Source organism: Ictidomys tridecemlineatus, chromosome 13, assembly GCF_052094955.1.
Source record: "Ictidomys tridecemlineatus isolate mIctTri1 chromosome 13, mIctTri1.hap1, whole genome shotgun sequence".
Classification (NCBI taxonomy): Eukaryota; Metazoa; Chordata; class Mammalia; order Rodentia; family Sciuridae; genus Ictidomys; species Ictidomys tridecemlineatus.
Genome location: NC_135489.1, coordinates 23,343,449 through 23,363,294, shown reverse-complemented (window position 1 = coordinate 23,363,294; position 19,846 = coordinate 23,343,449). Strand labels below are relative to the sequence as shown.

The 19,846-nt window shown below is 46.5% G+C and overlaps 1 protein-coding gene across 20 annotated transcripts; it reads right to left on the bottom strand.

The window, feature by feature from the left end:
• Positions 1-71: 71 nt before the first annotated feature.
• Positions 72-19,694, bottom strand: LOC101964838 (methyl-CpG-binding domain protein 1). 20 transcript variants are annotated; one of them, XM_005323071.5, is made up of 17 exons: positions 19,497-19,690; positions 13,661-13,795; positions 9,704-9,818; positions 9,430-9,614; positions 9,264-9,346; positions 9,004-9,044; positions 8,481-8,627; positions 8,256-8,384; positions 7,759-7,884; positions 7,607-7,675; positions 6,913-7,080; positions 6,293-6,592; positions 6,063-6,200; positions 5,628-5,762; positions 5,480-5,541; positions 4,263-4,334; positions 72-980 (listed from the first exon to the last, which is right to left on the bottom strand). In XM_005323071.5, exons 2-16 carry the CDS (start codon positions 13,768-13,770, stop codon positions 4,295-4,297), a joined length of 1,848 nt encoding a protein of 615 aa, XP_005323128.1. In that variant the 5' UTR covers positions 13,771-13,795; positions 19,497-19,690; the 3' UTR covers positions 72-980; positions 4,263-4,294. The 20 variants fall into 20 exon arrangements, with proteins under 20 accessions (XP_005323128.1, XP_077886166.1, XP_077886168.1 ...); XM_078030040.1 differs by having other exon boundaries at positions 6,913-7,077; XM_078030042.1 differs by lacking the exon at positions 6,063-6,200 and having other exon boundaries at positions 19,497-19,692.
• Between the last annotated feature and the right edge of the window lie 152 nt (positions 19,695-19,846).

Genomic DNA, 19,846 nt, shown 5'->3' with positions numbered 1-19,846 from the left:
GGGAAGGTTAAATTTTGAATCGTCTACAGGTTATTTTTGGTAATGGCGATATTAATCATCACAGGACCATCTTATATTTGTGTAGCTTTTTGTTTTTTTACAATTTGCAAGGTATTTTTACAGATACAACCTTGGAGCTTGACAAATATCTTACAGAGTTGACAGAACAGCAGATATTATCCTCATTTAGAGCGTAGTGGATTAAGGCTCAGGGAGCCAAAGTGCTTTATCAAACTACCCAACCAGTAATAATAATCTGTTAATAAAATTTTCCTACTGCACTGGGCAGAAACCAGGGTTTACACTTAGGATTTTCTTAGGAAGGGGGGCAGATCAAATGAGCTGGTGGGGCAGTGGCATTACCTGGCTGGGCAAAAAAAAGACCAAAAAGAGTCTGAATCAAGGAATCACAGTGGACCTGGGTCAGGATGCAAATTCAGAAGTCCAGGTGATCATTTCCTGAGAATCAGGATCCCTGGCAGAACTGCAACACAGATCAGGAACTGGATCTGGCAGAGACCTCAGCACAGGTAGAAGCCACATTTGTATTTCCCCTCAAGAGCATGAAGGTAGTTAATACATAAAAGCCAATTAAGAATGACTCTTTGGCATTCCCATTCTAAAGTGAGGTTGAGCATAGAACACCAGAGCAAGTAGGGAAAAACCAGTAACTACGCCAGTTATGAAGGTATACCAGTAACCAAAGTACAAACTGTGTATACCTTCTTAAGGCCGCAGTATACTGTAAATTAGCATTCCTTAATCATTTGTAGTTCACCCACTTCGGTTTTCTATGTGGTACATTTCTAGATTTGAATTCCATATCCTGAATTGCTGGTTCAGCTTTTCAGCCACAAAATAATGTCTTTCTTCTCTTTTAATAATCTTTTAATAATTCATTTTTCTCCTATAATGCTTCTTCTTTCAATTGCAGTTCCGTAAAATACTCATTTTCATTTACTGCTAAGAGTTTACGTAGCCTGAAACAAACAAAAAAGAAAGAAATTAGGAAGTCTACTGGATTCACTGGAAGACGTCCTGGGGGGCGGATCCTTGATCTTTAAGTCTCCCAGGCACTGACTGGCCTGTAGGGGTGGGTCTGAGGGGAACCTCCCCAGCCCATATACCCTCAGAGAAGTGAGGCAATGAAAATGCTGTGCCCTCCATCCTCTCGGGGTTTGGGAAAGGCCACTGAGATTGGGCTGCCAGTTGGGTGCTCTCGAGGTTGTGCAGCCCAGAGGGTCCCGATGAGTTCTTGGAGGCGACAGACAGGGAAGCCAATTGATGCTGACAGGCGGCTGCCCTCAGATGTCTCAGCGCTGGTTCCTGAGTTGACCGTGCAGCACCCTCACCCTGGATGAGCCTGGTTATTTAACTCCAGTTCGATTTTAGTCCTTTACCTCTTCGAAAGGGGTAGTTGCTTCCCTCCAGGCCCTGTCCAGGGGGAGGCATTTGTGGTAAGTCTCACCCTAAGGAGGGACTGACTGCTGGCAGGCTCCCTCGCCCTGAGGAGATTGGAGGGCTGGGCCCATGTGCGTATCAGCAGCAAAAGCGCCTCAGCCTTTAGCCACCAACCACCCTGTGAGGCCTAGAAAATGATGCATCTTGGGGGTCCTTGGATAGAACTGACTTTGATCCTGCCATCCACTAACCAAGTTTCTTTGAGGCAATCACTGCTATCACCATCAAGTCACTCCCCAAAGAAACACTAAGCAATATAAATCTATAAAGAGGACAATAAAAATCTCCTTAAAAATAATTCAAAAATAGAACAGTTAGAGAACAGTTACTTAATTGTTTCCAATTTCTACGGTGCCCAACAATCTTCACCCAAAGGTTGGCCTCCCCTTAGTTTCTTAAATTTTACATTTTCAGCATTAAATTCTATGATAAATTTGGAAATCCATTCACCACTTGTAATATATATATTGATGCATTTAATAAAACTGCATGGACCATATCTTTTCTCATTTCTGTATCCCAGTATTAAATACAGTGCCTACTTTGGGCCAGGTTCTTAATACCTGAATGAATGACAAAAATAGCTGAAGACCAGCAAGTTTGTTCTGGCTTGATAGAATTTGTCTTGAGTTTTGTGTTTTCAGCAGTGTAGTTTTATCAAGTTATTGTCAGTTGAGTAGTGAGACCCTTGGGAGCTGATTCACAGCAGGTTAGCTTTGCAACGCATCATCTTGGCTGCTTCCCAGAACTCCCTTCCCTTCTGGTTAGGATGGCCACATGAGGCATTCTGGCTGATAACTGAAGGGCAGAAGTGAAGCAGTAACATAGTTTACAGCTGGAAGGCTGGTGCAGGGGCACCAAAGTGCTGTTGCTGTTCACACATGCTGTCACTTATCTGCAGGCTCACCTCCTTGGTGTGGGGCAGCCCTGAGGCTTGCAGCCAGGTCTGCAGCTGCTACACCTTCCCTGAGATCTTCCTTCAGCCTCTCTAATCCTGAGCCAGGTGCACATTTAACTCTGTGAGGAAGGGCACCAACTTCTTCTGCAGGACACCCACATCACTGAAGCAGGAGGTGATGAGAGACTGACATAGGTTCCAGGCAATCCATGTGGGTCCCAGCTTGTGCTCATGGGCTCCAATGTGTCCTCCGTCTCCCACACTTTACATCCATCTTCCCTTCCCAACTGCCTGCCCTGCAGACTTTAAGCTCCAGCATTAGATGCAAAGAAAACAGCCTTACAGAGACTGTTTAACCAGCTCCCACAATTATGTGAAGTCCAATCCCTCTAATAAATCCCTTAAAATATACATTATACATCATCTGTTTCTTGGTGGTCATGGTAATCACACTCTTCACTTATGAGTCAGAATGCCAATTAAATAAATTTCCCTTAGAACATCACTTGTCAGAATTATAGACTTACTAGGGTTCCCTAGCAGGAATAAAGCAGTATTAGATTATCTATTCTTGGCTATAGCTGAACTAGGTAGAGCAGGGCAAAGAATAGGAGAGTGTTAAGAGAGTTGAATCTTGTGAATTAGAAGTGGGAAATGACCAATCTAAAGCACAATTACCTAAAGTTGCAGGGCTAGAACTAGAGTAGGCAAGGGAGGCACTCCCTGAGTCCTGGCCATGTAAAACTAAGTAACAAATTATATATCAAATCTTTTTGGCATTTCATGGATGAAGCATTAGAGTGAGGTAAGGCTGAGCCAGGCTGACCCTTGGGCAGAATTCAAAGCAGGAATTCAGCCTCCGGGAAGACATTTGGGCCAAGGACAGGAACCAAGCACAAAGGTCATCAGAGGGCAGATGTACAGTGTCAGGAAAGATGAGCCAGGCTGGCAGCTTTAGTTCCAAAGAATGCTCTGACTGAGGAGGGGCAGTTAGGGTAACAACTAAATAGACAGTAGCCAATGGGAAGGGACACCCTTTAGGGTTTGAAGAATCCTATGCAGCATCCAGGGCCTATGGATAACCCAGATTCTGGATGAACAGGTGCTCTGAAAAGATCATCCTGTCCACATAATAGAGCCTTAGAACTCCCTAAACCATGCTAAAGGCAGGAGTGTAAAGGATTTATTATAGTATTAATAGCAATCCACTATATCTTCATTGTCACTGGAAACTATTACTGCAGTATTACACATTATTGCACATAGGATTGCAGTTAACAGTTTAGTGGCTTGAAGAACAAAGTTTTACAGCCTGGGTATAATTCTAGGTTCTAGCAACACTAGATTTTGACAATGTGTAAGTTCATATCTTTTGAATCTCAATTTTCTCATTGGCAGAAGTGCACAAAATCGATGTCTTCTTAGACTGTTTTGAGGATTAAATAAATGGGTCCATAGGAGGAGTTCACCAAACAGCGGTTCCTTTCCTTTTTTCATTTATTCACATTGCATTTTCAATTGCTGTCTCCCTGAGAAAATGTTTAGAGACACTGCTGTCTCATCCAGAAGCCACTTAAAATTGTTTATGAAGATGACTTGTTTAGGTTCTTTGTGGTGGCTTTAATTACATTCCCTTCCTCATCCCAGCTCCCCCACCCCTAACACCCAACTTCTCATCACCCTCAGACCCGGGAGCAGATGCATCAACTTTCTCCCCTGACTTTCTCCTCCTTTGGGGCTTGTTTCCTCTAAGCTCCAAGTAGGAAGTAGGCCTGCTCCTTGGGTTTGCTGGTAGGTTTTCCTCCTACAGTTGATCCACATACAAGCCCTGCAACCAGTCTAGCCCCTTCCAGCCCCTGGTAGATCAGGGTTGTCTCTCACAAAGCCGGTCTGCATGTATCACCTTGAGTCCTACAGTCTGCAGAAGCCTCCAGTCTACTGCTTTCTAGCTCCAGGTTTTTTAAGGTCCTTGGACCTAGAGAAGAGGGAGCAGTTCTGTATGTTGAATAAGGTTTTCTATGTGCAAGATGGAGCATCACAAAACCATTTCCTACCATTCTGCATCCTCCACCCACTTTCCCTTAATCATCCTATACCTCTTTCTTTCTTCTACAAACCACCAATACTGACAGCCCAACACCTACCCTGTAGCATGTAATGATTTCATCATGCACAGGGAATGATAAGCTCCCTGCAGGTAGGGATCTTGTCTCTTCTGAAGGGCAAGCCTTACAGGGCTCAGTGTAATTAGAGTAGGATCTCTCTACACTACTATACACCCAGCAGGGGCTCAGTTAGTACCTCTCTCCCAGGTACAGATGGATCTGGTTTATAGGAACAGGGGAATCCAGTGCTTGAACTGGATTCTGTTGCCTGTGTCTGGGGGTTCTGTGCAGGGCCTGTCAACCTTCTGTAGGAGGCAGCATGCCATGGTCCTCCTTCAGCCACCCCAGTTCTTATAGGAACCTACCCTTCATCCTATTGCCAGGTCTAAAGGGAATTTTGTTCAGCAGCTGAAACAGTAATCTCAACAAGAAAGGCTCAAGGGAGGTAGCCTGAGCCCTTCTATAGAGGCTACTCCAGGAGGCACAAGACAAGCCAGAGGTCACACAACTGAGTGTGAACCCAGCTCACAGACCCAGATCAGGACCCAGAGCCTCTACCAACCTCACTGCCCAGGATAGCCCAATGTCATTTCTGTGATATATGCTCGTTCTCATCTTTAGGAGACAGCCTACCAAGGGGTCTCTGGGAGATTCCAAAGGCTGTTTTTCTGAATAAGAGTTTATATATCAAGTCTGACCCCTACAGAATTTTCTTAAAGAGGTAGGCACCAGACTCTCCTAATCTTTCTTTTTTTTTTCAATCTCATCACATGGCATCAGGTCTTCTCCCCCTCCCACCAAAGTAGACCCTGACTTGGAACACTACTGGGCCGAGACTCTGGAAAAAGTTCTAGGGTATTGCACAAACCCTGTCACCTGACCAGTAGTGAACAGTTTAGTGAGTGTGGGTCTTCTTCTCCTTCTGTACCCAAATTGCTGGCTCTACTTTCAAAACTCAGGGTCCATACCTGGCAGGCACCCTCCCCATCCCCACCCCTCACTGTGTGGGGCACACCTTGGCAACCAGACTGCTGTGTCCCGGAAGCGGGTTCCACCCAGGCTGAAAATCTCCGTGATCTAGGGAAGAATTAACATCATGGGTCAACATGGCTGGAGGGGCTAAGACAAGGTCAGGGCAAGATAGGGCATCCCCCAGCACTGACCACGGGCGTGCCAGGCCCTCCTGCCACCTCCTCCTCTGGGGCCGATTCGGAGACACAGCCATCCTTGTTCTCCTCCTTTCCCTCCTCAGGGTCAGGTGGCTCTTGCTTCACTGGTGGCAGGCACAGGTCTATTGCCTGAGAGAAGCAGGGGAAGGGCAGCGGTTAGAAGGATAGGGTTGGCCTAAGGAAAGTCTGTCAGCCAAATGGTCACTTGTTGACAGATCCCACTTCCATCATAGTTCAGCACAGAAATGCCACCTTTCTGCCTACAAATCTTTCCCATTCTTCACTAGCCTTCATTTTCCTGTTAATTGAACTAAAGTGGGTATCTAGTTGCACCTACCCTGCTCACAGTGCCACCATCATGGCTCACCACTACTCTGCTTATAGACCATCCCACTATGGCACCAAAAGAACACCCATCACTGTTCCCACCTTGCTAGGGCAGCCAGGTTGCAATGTGGGAGAAGTCAGGACAGCTATATCCGATGTCCACTCTTCCTGGGCATCTGCTTTCTCTTGCTTTACCTGAGGTAAGGCCACAACCCAACTCAGGCCAGAGCACTGGGCTTCCTGCATGAGGGAGGATGGTGGCAGACTTGGTCTTAGCACCCTGATATCAGGCTGAGTGGGATAGTAAAGGGAGGATAAGATAGGACTCTCACCTGCAATGGGGCTTCTGTGGAAGCTGTAGCAGGGCCAGGCACCTGCACAGGACTGCTGGCACCCTCCCGTAAAAACACAAGGTCAGTGCCAGGAGGGGGTAGTACAAAGCTAGCACCTGCTTCCTGTTTCATTGGAGGCTGAGCACGGCCTAGTCGGGCTGTGCGAGTAGCCAAAGGGGGCTTCAGGGTGGGGGCCAGGTGGGGCCGTTGAACAGAACCTGGTCTCTTTCGACGAGGGTGAAGTAGAGGTGATCCTGCCCCCTCCTCGGACTCTGACCCAATACTGGGCAGCAGCCGCTTCTGTAAGAAAAGATGGGAGTACTATGGCCACCTGCTGCCTTGACTGGCCCCACCCACCCTGCACTGTTCAATGTGTATACTAACCTCCCATTAGTCCCAGCACAGAAATCTACTTACATGAGCCCTTATCACTGAGCCTACCAGTTTCCATTAGCAATGCCAGTGCCACCTAGACTCCTACCCCAGCACAAGGTCTGCTAATTCTTTGCCAGAGCCACTGTACCACCCAACCACCTACCAGGCCTGCCCACCACTCTCAGACACTGGGGTGCCTGGCCCAACCTATGCCCTCCACCTAACCCTTCCTCTGCCCCACCCACCATGGCAAACTGCAGGCATTGGCGCCAACGACACTTCTGGCGCTTCTGGTTGCTGCCCCCGAATTTGGGCTTGTCGCAGCAGAAGTCGCAGCGGCCACAGTCCATCCGCCGTAGGCAGGCTGCACAGGCCCCGCACTTGCGGTTCTGCCGGCGGTTCGTGTAGGGCTGCTGGTGGGGGGGAATGGTGGTGCTGTCACTAGGACTAGGAGAGGCCATCCTCAACACCCATTCCACTACTATTTCTGGTGTTCTTTTAGCTCTATCAAGGGAACCAGCTGCACACTAATCTCAACCTGCTGACTTTCCATTTGCCATAAATCAGTGTTTGCAAGTCCAATAACATTAGAACTATGGATGCTCCATCACAGTGCAGCTAGCAACGCTGTCTTTGATTCCTCACTTCCAGCAGACCCCACTGGCTTCAATCACCATGTCAGCTATGTCTGCTCATCCTACATGAACTCCAGTCACTATGCTACCTGCTCCTCTATCAGACCTATCATGGGTGTGCTGGTCCTGCATTAACCACCAAGTGTTGGTTCATCTGACATTAGGCACTCTCACTGCACCTGCTGATCCCAGGTCATTCCTCCCCTCCATTATTGCTCATCCCATCCTGGTACCCATCTCCTTCCTTGGGTTAACCAAGCATCTTGAGAGTCTAGGCTTATCCAGGTAGGGTAGGGCCACTCACTAGCTCGTCCTCGTCTACACAGTAATAGATGAACTCAGCAGGAGGTGAGGGCACCGGGGAGTTGTTGTGCTGCAGAGGCAAATGGGGTGAGGTCAGGGTAGGTACTGGGAAAAGGTGAAGGTTGTGCTTTCCCCTGCCCACTGAAATCTTACCAGCTCCATGGGCTCTGGGGGTTCTGGAGGCTGCAGTGTGGGAAGAATAGGCACTGGCTGAGCTCGAGAGTGTCGTCGGGCAGTCATCTTGGAGTCACGGCCTCCCCTGTGGCATCTACGTTTACCCTGGGAGACAGCCAAAAGAGTTGATTAGGGCTTAATGGCACCAGGCAAACACAGAATCCCTTAAATTGCAGAAAGCATGCATGGGACAGGTAGAAAGTGTGTGCTGTGGGGCACTCACAGCATGGGGAGTCACCGCTAGGGGGGGTATTACTGACACCGCCAATGATGGCGAAGGTGGCAGTGAGCAAGGTGCTGGCATATAAAGACAGGTAGGTGAGGTCAGGGAGGTGAATGTGGGGTGGGAGGGAAAAGAAAGACATGAGTTAGGCAAGGCCAGGTTGGGAGGAAGCAGCAGCAGCAGTGGCAACTTTTAATAACAGAACGAGCTCTGGCCCGGCCAGGCCAGTGCTGGTCCCTCCAGCCTGACTCACCCGAAGGCAGCGCCGCTGCACACACCTCCACTGGCGCCTGAGACCAGGGCGGGGAGGGCGAAGGCAGACTCGGCAATGGCCACAGTCCTCTTGGGTCTGACAGCCCCGGCACACTCCACACCCTCGGCTCTGTGGGGGGGGGCCGGAGGTGTGATGCATGGGGTCAGGGCTATGAGGGCCAGGGGCTGGGGTGAGCCTTGGGCCCACCCCACCTGCCCAACTCACCCTCTGCACAATCCGGAGGCAGCGTCTCCTCTCACACTTGCAGAACAGCCCTGAGGCCACATCATGGGGTAGCTGCAGGAGGCAGGTGGAGCAGGCCCCACAGTCTTCAGTTACCCGACAGGCTGTGCACTCTCCACAGCCCACACGCTGCCAGAAATGGTGAAGTGAGGTTACAGGCCTAAGTAGGGTGGCTCCAAGCCCCCTGCTCTCCCATGTCTGCTGATCTGACACTAGCTCCCATCACTATCATTAACCTCATCACTATTATCTAATAAATACAGATTAGCTGCCCATACTGAAACCACTACTATGTCTACTGGTTCCCTGTTGATTTCATCACAATATCTATTGACAGATACCCCAATTAATTCCCATCACTGAGTTGGTAACCAATCCATGGAGAGTTCCCTATAAAAGGATTCCTGCACCCTATGGCTCTATGACTGACCCATCACAACATCCACCAGCTTCATCACATCTTGGTCCTACTGCAGGGTTGTGAAGAGGAAGCACATGTACTTACCTTAAACATTCTCTGCTCGCGATTGAAGGCAATTCTCTGTGCTGGGGGATAGGGAGAGAGAGAAATGGGAAGGGAGCAACTGACACCTGGCCTTACCCACCACCTCAGCCCTGACTTCCATATTCAACTTGTACCCATGCTTCATACTTCCAACATCCAACCTCCACCCATGCCAGTAGTCTCCTCAACTTCCAGCCTAGCCTGACACTGGTCCTGTCCTGGCTCATGTTTTTTATGTCCCATCCTAGAGGGCCACTCACCTCGGCAGTCTTTGCACAATGTCTTGAGCCGCTGCCTTCCAGAACCATCCCCTGAGAAGCTGATTCCACAGTTCTCACAGCACCTGCAATGGAAAAGACAGATATGGGGCCTTAACAGTACCATCACAAATCTCTCCCATCTGGTTCACTTTAGGCCAATACTCACCCAGGTGCAGGGAATGAAGCTGGGATTGTGTCAGTATCAGCCTTGGTCTCATCCTCTTGGGTCTCTTTCCTCTCCTTTCTCTCCTTCCTGACCTCAGTCCTCTGGGGTGCAACCTGACGTTTCCGAGTTTTGGCGGATCTTGCAGGCTTTTTCCGCTTCTTGCTGGGGACAGCCACAGATTGGACCTGAAGATGAGTGAGGGCACGAGGAATGTGGATCAGTGCATGGGTGTCAGGTGGCACAGTTACCCTTGCCTGGATTCATTGTGAAGTACCTTGGGGGTTGGATAGCACAAGATGCCTTGTTTGAAGTCGAAGAGGGTGAGGTCACATGCAGGGCCCAGGTATCGAGTCAGCTCAACTTTGCTTCGGATCCTGTCTCCTGTGGGGCTGAGGATGGGCCAGGATGAGTTGGCACCAAGGTGAAGCCAATGTAGTTCCACCCAGCTCACCCTCCTATAAGGCTAGTGGGATTCAAGAGGCACCCTGGAATTGGCCTGTGAGCCCCATCCAGATCCCACCCCAACCAACTGTGAGTAAAGGAACAGATGAATAAAAATATCAGCATGTTTACAAACATTAATAAATACTACAGTCATGAGCTAATATAATGACGTTTCAGTCCACAGCAGATTGTACACTGTAAGGTGATCCAATAAAGATTATAATAGAGCTGAAAAATCTATTGCCTAGTGACATCATGGCCATTGTAATGTCAAGCAAAACACATTACTCATTTTTATGGTGATGCTGATGTAAACAAATCTACAGCACTGCCAGTTGTATAGCCCATATAATTACATACAGTATGTACTACTTAATAAATATACTTAATAAATGACTACTCCTGGTTTATGTACTTGCTATTTTTGTGTGTGGTAGTGGGATTGAACCCAGGATTTCACTTGCTAGGAAAGCACTCTACCATTGAGCTATATCCCCAGCCCCTTTGCTGCACATTTTATCATTATTTTAGAGTGCATTCCTACTTTTTTAGTTTGCTTTAAAACAGTACACCATGTGGGGAGAGCAGCAGCCTCATCTCTCACATTTGCTACATTTCTCAATTTCATCATTTTCTCTTGTGTTTGATTTGATCTCATTTTATCATAGCCTTAGGAGCAACAGGATTCAGCATACATAGTTATGCACTGCACAAGGATCAACTGCAAACAGCATATATAAATATCATCCCATAGACTATATTGCATGGTGAGGCACAGTGGTGCATTCCTACATAATCCCAGTTACTCAGGAGGCTGGGTCAGGAGGATCTCAAGTCCAAGGCCAGTCTCAGCAACTTAGCAAGACCCTGTTTCAAAATAAAATAAAAAAGGTTGGTAATGCAGCTCTTTAGTAGAGTACTTGTGCTGGCATGTATGAGCCTCTAGGTTCAATCCCCAGTCCTCTTCCCTGTGGGAAGGTTTGAGGGGGGATAACCTAGTTTATAGAAGTACATTCCATAAGGTTCACATGATGAAATCTTCTAATATCACATTTCTCAGAACACACTCCTCAGCCTAGGCATGTAGAGGTTATACAATCTAAATTTGTGAAAACTGTACTCCATGAGGTTTGTGTAATAAAATCACCTAATGATGCATTTCTCCTAATGTATTCCCATCACTAACACAACTGTATAAAACACAGACACATGGCACTAATGGTATTGAAAATACTTTTTATGGGCTGGGGATGTGGCTCAAGCGGTAGCGCACTCGCCTGGCATGCGTGCGGCCCGGGTTTGATTCTCAGCACCACATACAAACAAAGATGTTGAGTCTGCCGATAAATAATAAATATTAAAATTCTCTCTCCCCCTCTCTCTTTAAAAAAAATTCTTAAAAAAAAAGAAAATACTTTTTATGAGTAAAAATTAACACAAATAAGAACACAAATACATAACATGTAAATATTTAAGTATTATATGCCAAATGCATAATCAAGCAAAGAAAATTCTAACAGAAATGTTTAAAAAGCACATGAAGGACTGGGGCTGGGGCTCAACGGTAGTGCACTTGCCTGTGTGAGGCACTGGGTTTAATTCTCAGCACCACATATAAATAAATAAAATAAAGGTCTATCAACAACTAAAAAAAATATTTTTAAAAAAGCACATAAAAATATTAACTACATCCAGGTGCAGTGACACACGAATCAGAATTTTGAAAAAGGAGGATTCTAAGTTCGAGGCCAGCCTTAGGAACTTAACAAACCAGCAAGACCCTGTCTCAAAATTTAAAAAGTTTAAAAGGCTTGGGACGTAGCTTAGTAGTAAAGCACCCCTGGGTTCAATCCCCAGTACAAAAAAAAAAAAAAAACTATACATAAAATATAAAGTGCCAAGTAGTTGATGCTGAGATACTGAAAGGTTACTCCATGAGTCTCCATTTCTGCATGTCTCATAAGAGGCATCAGTTGTCCTTTATAATAAACTATTTTTTCAAGGATGTTTCTAAGACAGACCTTGGAAGATAAGACAGGGTCTCCTTCTGGAGGAAGAGGAAAGCATATTGTCTTAATATTATAAGCTCAGGGTTTCTTTTCTATAATACAACCCACTGACATGCAGTGCATATGCTATTTAGCCCTCTTCATTCACTGTGGGAATTGGGATTCAGGGAACTTGCACTGGATCCTGTTGCTGATATAATAAATTCTTTCATTTCTGACCCAGGAGTCTCATATTTCCTATCAGCATTCATTCACTTGTTATCTTATCCAAAGTAGGGTAAAATCTTGGATCTCTTATAATTCCTGACAATTAAATTTTAAGTTTTGAGAGGTTAATACGAGTATATAAATATGTGAAAAAATTAGAACTAAACATAAAAAGATAGAAATCATATTTGCAGTTTTACTATTTTCCTCTAGGGAAATGTAAACTTTAATACAAAAAGAAAATTAGAGTAAAAAGCTTAGTTAACTGTATTGTTAATAATTCTAAAACATATGTAAAAGGTTTATAAACATCTGTATATGTAATTACGTCAATTCTCATTATTCCTGGTAGTTATGTTCTATAAAACTGCCAAGAACCCAGAATTAATAAGAAAACACTGGTCCGTGGGACAAATACAGGGTTAGGGTCCAGCAAGTCTTTGGCCTCATTTTTATTCAATGATCAAAATATAATCCTTTTTAATGTGTTTCTGTTTAAAGACACCTTATTTTTCTTACAAATTATTGCTTAGGTTTTGAATGTCTCAAAGCCAGGGGATTTAGAGGCTGTTTTCATCACACAGATTGGCTTACCACTGTTCCATCAAAACAAATCAGTCTCACTGGCATTAAAAACCTTCTTCTATATAAACCTTTTCTCATATAACACTTTGTAAGTATTTTCCAGATCCCCCCCCAACTCCTCATCTGTAGCTCCTGCACTACATGCAATTTAAACAATTTTCATACCATATCAATAATCTTTTAAAATGTGTAAGCCAACCAGCACTAGCTGAGATGGGTTTATATTTTCCCAATGCTGGATAACGTATCTTTCTGGTGTTTCTCATAACAGTGCTGTTCACTATGCTTTATTGCTCATCATTTCATGGATTCACAGATTTAGCTGCTTTCCTAAATCTTTTCCACAGCTTCATTAGGTACCACAAATGTTACTTTTTTTACTTCCCAATGTGTCCTCACATACAAGTTTCCTCTTCTTTTTCTGGATGTACGGTATATGTTTATACAGTATTTCGGGTCCATAACATTGAAGTCACAGATAACAACATTTTTAATTCATGCCTGAAGGAAGCTTATCTGACACGTATTTTCTGGGCAAAGCACATCACAGCCTTCTTGCACTCAACACTAGACCGTACTTCAGCACTATATATTCAGGCTTTATTTTAAACAGTTAAACCACCAACAAAATAGCATGAAAATGGGAAAAAATATGGCACTAAATAGACCACGAAAAGGAATGCTTGTTTACAATATGGAAGCTGAAACAGAAAGGCCTTGTTCAACCTTGGCTGGGAACATGTGCATTGGATGACTCAAATTTTTCACTGCTCTGTGAATGTCTGTGAATAACCACGAAAGCACCGTATTGACTTTGGTCAAATAAATTTTATTAAATAGGTGAATTTGCAAATATGAAAACTTTAAATAATAAGGACTGACTATATGTATAATTTAAACTCCACCCACAAAGTTAACCACACCCTTTTACCCTGCCCCTAACCAGGCTTAACCCCACCCAATTCTGACCACAACCCATCTATTACCTCTGGTAATAGGTGTCTGAACGTCCACAGGTGACCCCTGACTTGCGATAGACCTCACGACGTTTCCAGCCAGGGCCCAGGGCTGGGCAGTCCAGCCAGTCTTCAGCCATGGAGGCTTCCAAATGTAGTAGCAGCCTGTAAGGTGTGGGAAGAGGAGGGTATAGGAGAAATCAAGGCTTCAGGAAGGGCAAACTGCCCCAGGCCACACAAATAACTGATATCCTGTAATGCATGCCTGAAACCTAGGACCTGCCACAGCAGATAGTGGCACACACATATGAGAAGAGAAAATTCTCCATTCTCACCCTTCTTCCCTGTCCTGGGCCCAAGAGCTCCTCATTCCTCCTATTCCTTGACTTGCTAGCCTCCACTGCTCTCAATCTTCAGTGAACTGATTCCCTACTTCTCTTCATCTTCAAACTGAAAGCACATCATTTCATTCACTGCCTATAAGGTCCCTGCTTAGCATCAAGACAGCCATCTTAAGTGACAGCCTCCATTTTAAGGAAAAAGTTTCGCTTTCTTGTCCAAGGGTATTTCTGAGAAAGGCTCACAACTCCCCCATAGCAACCAACCCCTAACCACCCACATTAGGACCCGCCCAGCTCTGATTTCTGAGCCTGCCCCATAAAAGTCCTGGAAATCAAGCCTGTTTTGCCTCTCTCCACTATAGAGAGATGGCCTTTATTCCGTCAGCTCTGACAAACTCTTGTGTGTATCTCTGCCTGGTCTCTGTCTTTCATTTCTTGCTTACCTGTCTCTCGTTCCTCAATTTCCCTTCATTTTGGTGCCAAAACCTAGAATTGGTTCCCCAGTGTGCCCACTCCCCTCTTTGAGGGTCAATGAGCAGCCCCAGGCCTCAATATGAATTCTATTGTGGGACCAGACCCTCCATTCTGCTGAATTGTTCTCCGCACCCACCACCAGACATTCCAGTTAAGACTTCTGTTTCTGGGACCTAAACAAAAATCGTCCCGGGAAATGACCACTAAACATGATGTATTTCCAGAGTTACTGTGTGGTGGGGGGCACCCCTAGCCACACCTTTCACAGATGCAGCTGATCTCTACTGTCTAACGACTCTATAGGTGGTCTTTTATTTGGGTTCTGGGTTTTGAGAAAAAAAACCACCGAGGGCAACTGGGAGTTGTTCTTGGTGAGACTACCTCTCAACCTTGGGTTAATCTCTACAGGCTTCTGCCTCTACTATGTAGTCCTAGCGGGGTGACCAAGTGCCTCTACAGGCTCCTGCCCCAACATTTACCCAGTAATGGTAACAACACCCTGAGCATAACTGTCCTCTTGACTAGGTAATACTAGAGACTGGGGGATGCTCCTCCTCTAAACTCATCTCCTGCGTCTCACCATAGGCAGCTCCTCCTCAACCATTCCCTCCCATAGTCCCCTAGCTGCTACTTGATTAACCTAAGGTATCTCGCTCTTTCTCCCTCTCTCTCTCCCTGCCCAGACCTAATGTCCCCCCAAACTATCTGTTTGTGTACAAAAAGATCTGGCCTCATTATCCACTGGATAATGACTCTAAATGGCTGCTTAACAGCACTCCAGATCCCAATATTATAAGAGATCTTTTTAACTATTGAGAGCGTTCAGGAAAATTCAACGAGATAACATATATTCAGGCCTTCTCTTCTCTACATTCTAAGCCCTGTCTCTGCAATACTTGCTCTTTTGCACAAGCCCTCTTAGCTCTCACCTCCTCTACTCCTGCCTCCAAAGGGACAGAAAATCCTACCCAGGACTCCTCCCTCTTCAACCCAGTGGATGTGTCCCCACCATACCACAATTCTCTTTCTGATGAAGCTGCCACAGCAAATATCCCCTCGGCCCCTCCACCCTTCACTCCTGCTACATAGGCTGCCAATGCCCAACCTGCATCTCTGTGTCCTGTCCACAAGAGGGCTGGGGAAGACGGTGTAATCTGGATTTCTCTCCGTCAGATCTTTCACAGATAGAAAAGTGGCTTGGGTCCTTTGCTTCAAGCCCCACCACATATATCAAAGAGTTCCATATCTGACTCAATCATTTGATTTGACCTTCAATGACGTCCATATGATCTTTTCTAACACCCTCTTGCACGAGGAGCGCAGGCAAGTTTGGGAACAAGCTAGAAACTATGTTGATGAGGTACATCAGACCTTCCCTGCCCACCAGACTGGCACTGAAGCGGTCCCTGATTGGAACCCCAACTGGGATTATAATTCGCCTGGAGGAGTAATTAGTAGAAACCAATTCATTACTTGCCTCATGGCAGGACTTAGAAAGGCAGCCCATAAGGATATCAATTATAAAAACCTCCAGGAAGTCATCCAAGATAAGAATGAAAACCTTCAGCATTTTTAAATCACCTGACTAGGGCTATATTACAATATACTAATCTGGACCCTGAGACTCCAGATGGGAGATAACTACTAATGACCTACTTTTCTCCCAGAGTTCCCCCAATATTAAGGCCAAACTAAGGTACCTCAAAAGGGAGCCCCTAACTTCCCAAGCTGAGGTTCTGGAAGTGGCCTTCAAGGTATATAATGACAGAGACAAGAAGGCCCAGAAGCAGAAATATCAGATGCTCGCTCAAGCCATCAGTCCGGCCTTAGTATCTGTTCCTGGTTCCACTTGCTCACAGAAGGGTCCCTTGGGACTGCTTGGACTGTTTTAAATGTGGTCAGATGGGTCACTGTACTCATATATGTCCCAAGCCTTGCAAGCCTCCAGGCCCTTGTCCTAAATGCCATTAAGAGGGACACTTGGCCATTGACTATCCCTGACTCCTTGGCAGCCCCTGGCCATCGAGCCCTTCTGGTTCCTCTTTCCAACTCTTGGGACTGGCTACAGAAGACTGACGAGTCCCAGGTCCCCATCACCCAACCATTACCATCACTCCAATGGAAACCAGGGTAATTCTGCATATTTCAGGTAGGCCTGTCTCCTTCCTCCTATACACCAGGGCTACATATTCAGTCCTCAAGGAGTTCTGGGGGCCTACTATCAACCCTTACAGACACCTAGCCTTGTTTGCACTTTTGGCTCTCTAATTTTTACCCACTCCTTTTTGGTCATCCCACAGTGCCCTGTTCCCCTTTTGGGAAGGGACATCCTCACAAAGTTGGGGGCTATGCTTTCCTTCTCCCCTCATATATGCTTCCATCCAGACTTGCCAGCTGCTCCCCTGATCCTCACCCTTACCTTAGGACCATCCCCTATTCTGTCTGCCAGTGCTTTCCCATTACCCGCTTCCAAGGTGGACCATACTATCTGGATATTTCAAGTCCAATTGCTTCCTACTACGAGCCCATTCACATAAGGGCTTACATTCCTTACACCCTGTTGCCTTTTATCTCTACAGGTTTCTCTGATGAAAGATCCCATCTTATTTGGAAGGAGAGTGGATTCCTTACCACCAAAGGAACCTCAATTACTAATGCCCCCTTTATCTCTGATCTCCTTCAGGCCTCAAAGTTTCCCACTGCCATCAGCATCTCACATTGTAAAACTCGTAAGACAGACACCTCCTTTGTGAAACTAGACAACAACAATGCAGACTCTGCCCTCCAACAGTGAACTCCACCTTCAGTCCTCTGCCTTGCTAGTTCCCTAATGGATTCTTCACCACCTGACACTCAACAGATACTTACCTTCCTTCAAAACCTCTTTCACCCTAATACCACATCTTTAAAACAATTTCTCACTTTCCACCTTAAACTCTCTCGAGAAGACCTACAATTTCTTTCTACCCTCTCTGCCTCATGTGAAATCTGCCAAAAAAGACAATCCCACCTCCAATCTCTGCCCACCTGCCTTCCCTTTAAACCAGGCAAGAGGACAGCTCCCTTGCTCTGATTGGCAAGTGGATTTCTCCCATATGCCCCCGTCAAGCGGTACCAATTTCTCTTGGTACTCATCAACACCTTCTCGGGATGGGTTGAGACTTTTCCTACCACAGCGTGCTCCCACAGTGGCCAGCATTCTTCCTAGATTGAACACATTCTTCCTCGATTCGGCCTCAACCTCCTTGCTCCAGTCTGATAATCATCCTGAATTTACTTCCCATATTTCAAGGTCTGAGCTAAGGCACTCAACATCTCCTGGCATTTTCATATCTCTTATCATCCTTAGTCCTCTGGAAAGGTGAAACGTACCAACTGAACCTTGAAGAACAGTTTCACTAAATTATCCCTTGAATTACATTTAGATTGGACTAAACTCCTTCCCTTGGCTCTTCTTAGGTTAGGGCCCTCCCAAAGAAGCACTCAACTTCTCCCCTTTTGAGCTTCTATATAGACTGCCTATCTCCCTACTCAGCTCACCAAAATTAGGCAGCCAAGGGCAGCATTCCACCACCACTCAACTTTCATCATCATTTCAATGACATCCTAAGCCCCTACTGACAACTCAAATGCTGCCCCTTCCCAGCAGGAAGCAGTCACAGAAGATTGACATATGTTCCCATTCCCTAAGGGGCCCAATAAACAATAAAAAGGGGGGGAATATAAGGTCCTCGCTTAGCATCTAGGCAGCCATTTTAAGGAAAAAGTTTTGCTTTCCTGCCCAAAGGTGTTTCTGAGAAAGGCTCACCACTCCCGCATACCAACCCAACCCCTAACCACCCGGAACCCAAGCCTATTTTGCCTCTCTCCACTATAGAGAGATGGCCTTTATTTGTCAGCTCTGACAAATAAACTCTCATATGTATCTCTGCCTGGTCCCATTTTTCATTTCCCTTACCTATCTCTCGTTTTCCTCTGTTTCCCTTCACTGTCAACCCAAGAAACTTATCCCCCACCCCGGTCATCTCTACCTGTCCTTCCTACAGAAGACACTAGCTGTCTTTCACCTAATAGTCCTTATTCTTCCTCTTATCACCCTAAGACCTGCCCCTAATACTTGCAAAGTTCAGTACAAGAGGTCCCATTTTGCTTGGTTTTAGTCGACTATTTTAGTGTTCTGAACTCCCATTCCCTGCTTCTTTAACCCACAATTTTCCAATTTCTCTTTCACTGTTTTAACTGTTCCTTTTCTTCCCCACATGTGATACTTCTTAGCCTACTATTTCAGAGTTATAACCTTCACCATAGACCTTCCCTGAGACAGACCCCAACGCCACCATATTCTTTCCATTCCTCAGCCTGGAAGCCCCCATGTCTCCCCTTCTTCAGCACAAGAGCTCGGCAAGCCTTATTTCTTTCCTCTCTCAGGGTTCTGACCCATAGTTCCTCCCCAAGCACAAAGAAAAAACCTATGTCTCTCCTCTACAGCCAAAAAGTCATCCCTCTTCCCCTTCAACTTTCTCAACCTCCATTCTTCTCTTATCAGCCTGAGAAATTCTGATTTCTCCCAACACACACATATTCCCCACCTTTGTGTCCAGGATCATGACATCCCTGGTCAGCCTATGACACCGCCCCCCCTTCTTTCTAGTCCTGCATGGAAGTTCTCCTCCTTCCTTTCAGTATTCCAACCCTAACATTTCCTCTTGTCATCTGGCCAAAGGCCCCTTATTTCTTCTTTTCAACGTTCTGAACCCCCATCTCTCTCTCCTTGAGAAGCCCGATATCTCCCCTTAGGCGTTCTGATCTTCCTCATTCTTCTCTTGTCTTCTTTCCCAGGATCCCGACACTCCTGTCAGCATTCTGAGCCATATTTCTTCCCGTCCTCCACCTAAATCCTTCCAGACCTCCCTTTCAATACTCCGGCGCCGCCATTCCTCCACCTCCTCAGCCTGAGGACTTTTCATTCCTCCCCGGCAGGGTTCCGAGCCTCAATTCCTTCCCATTCTCCGCCTGAGCGCTCTCCATTTCCACTCCCACGGCTATCTCACCAGCTTGGCACCAGGCCGGTAGCTTCCGCCGCCCTAGGCCTGAGGACCCATGGTGAGGGTCCCGTCTGCGCGTCCCGCCTGCCCTAATTCCTCTTCCTCCTCCGAAGTAGTCTTCTCGTAAGCGGTAGCTGTCGTCTCCGCGGCCGTTCGCTGCTCCCGGAACCGGAAATCCGCCGCCTGCCTCTCGGGCTCCACCCACGACGTGACACCTGCGCGCTGCCCTGACGGCGCGTGCCCTTAGAGGGGAGACTCCCGCGCCTGCGCACTGAGGCTCCACAGCGGCGCGCGCCTTGTCGAGGATCTGCTGCGCCTGCGTACTGTCTCCAACTGCGTCAAGCGCCCGGGTCAGA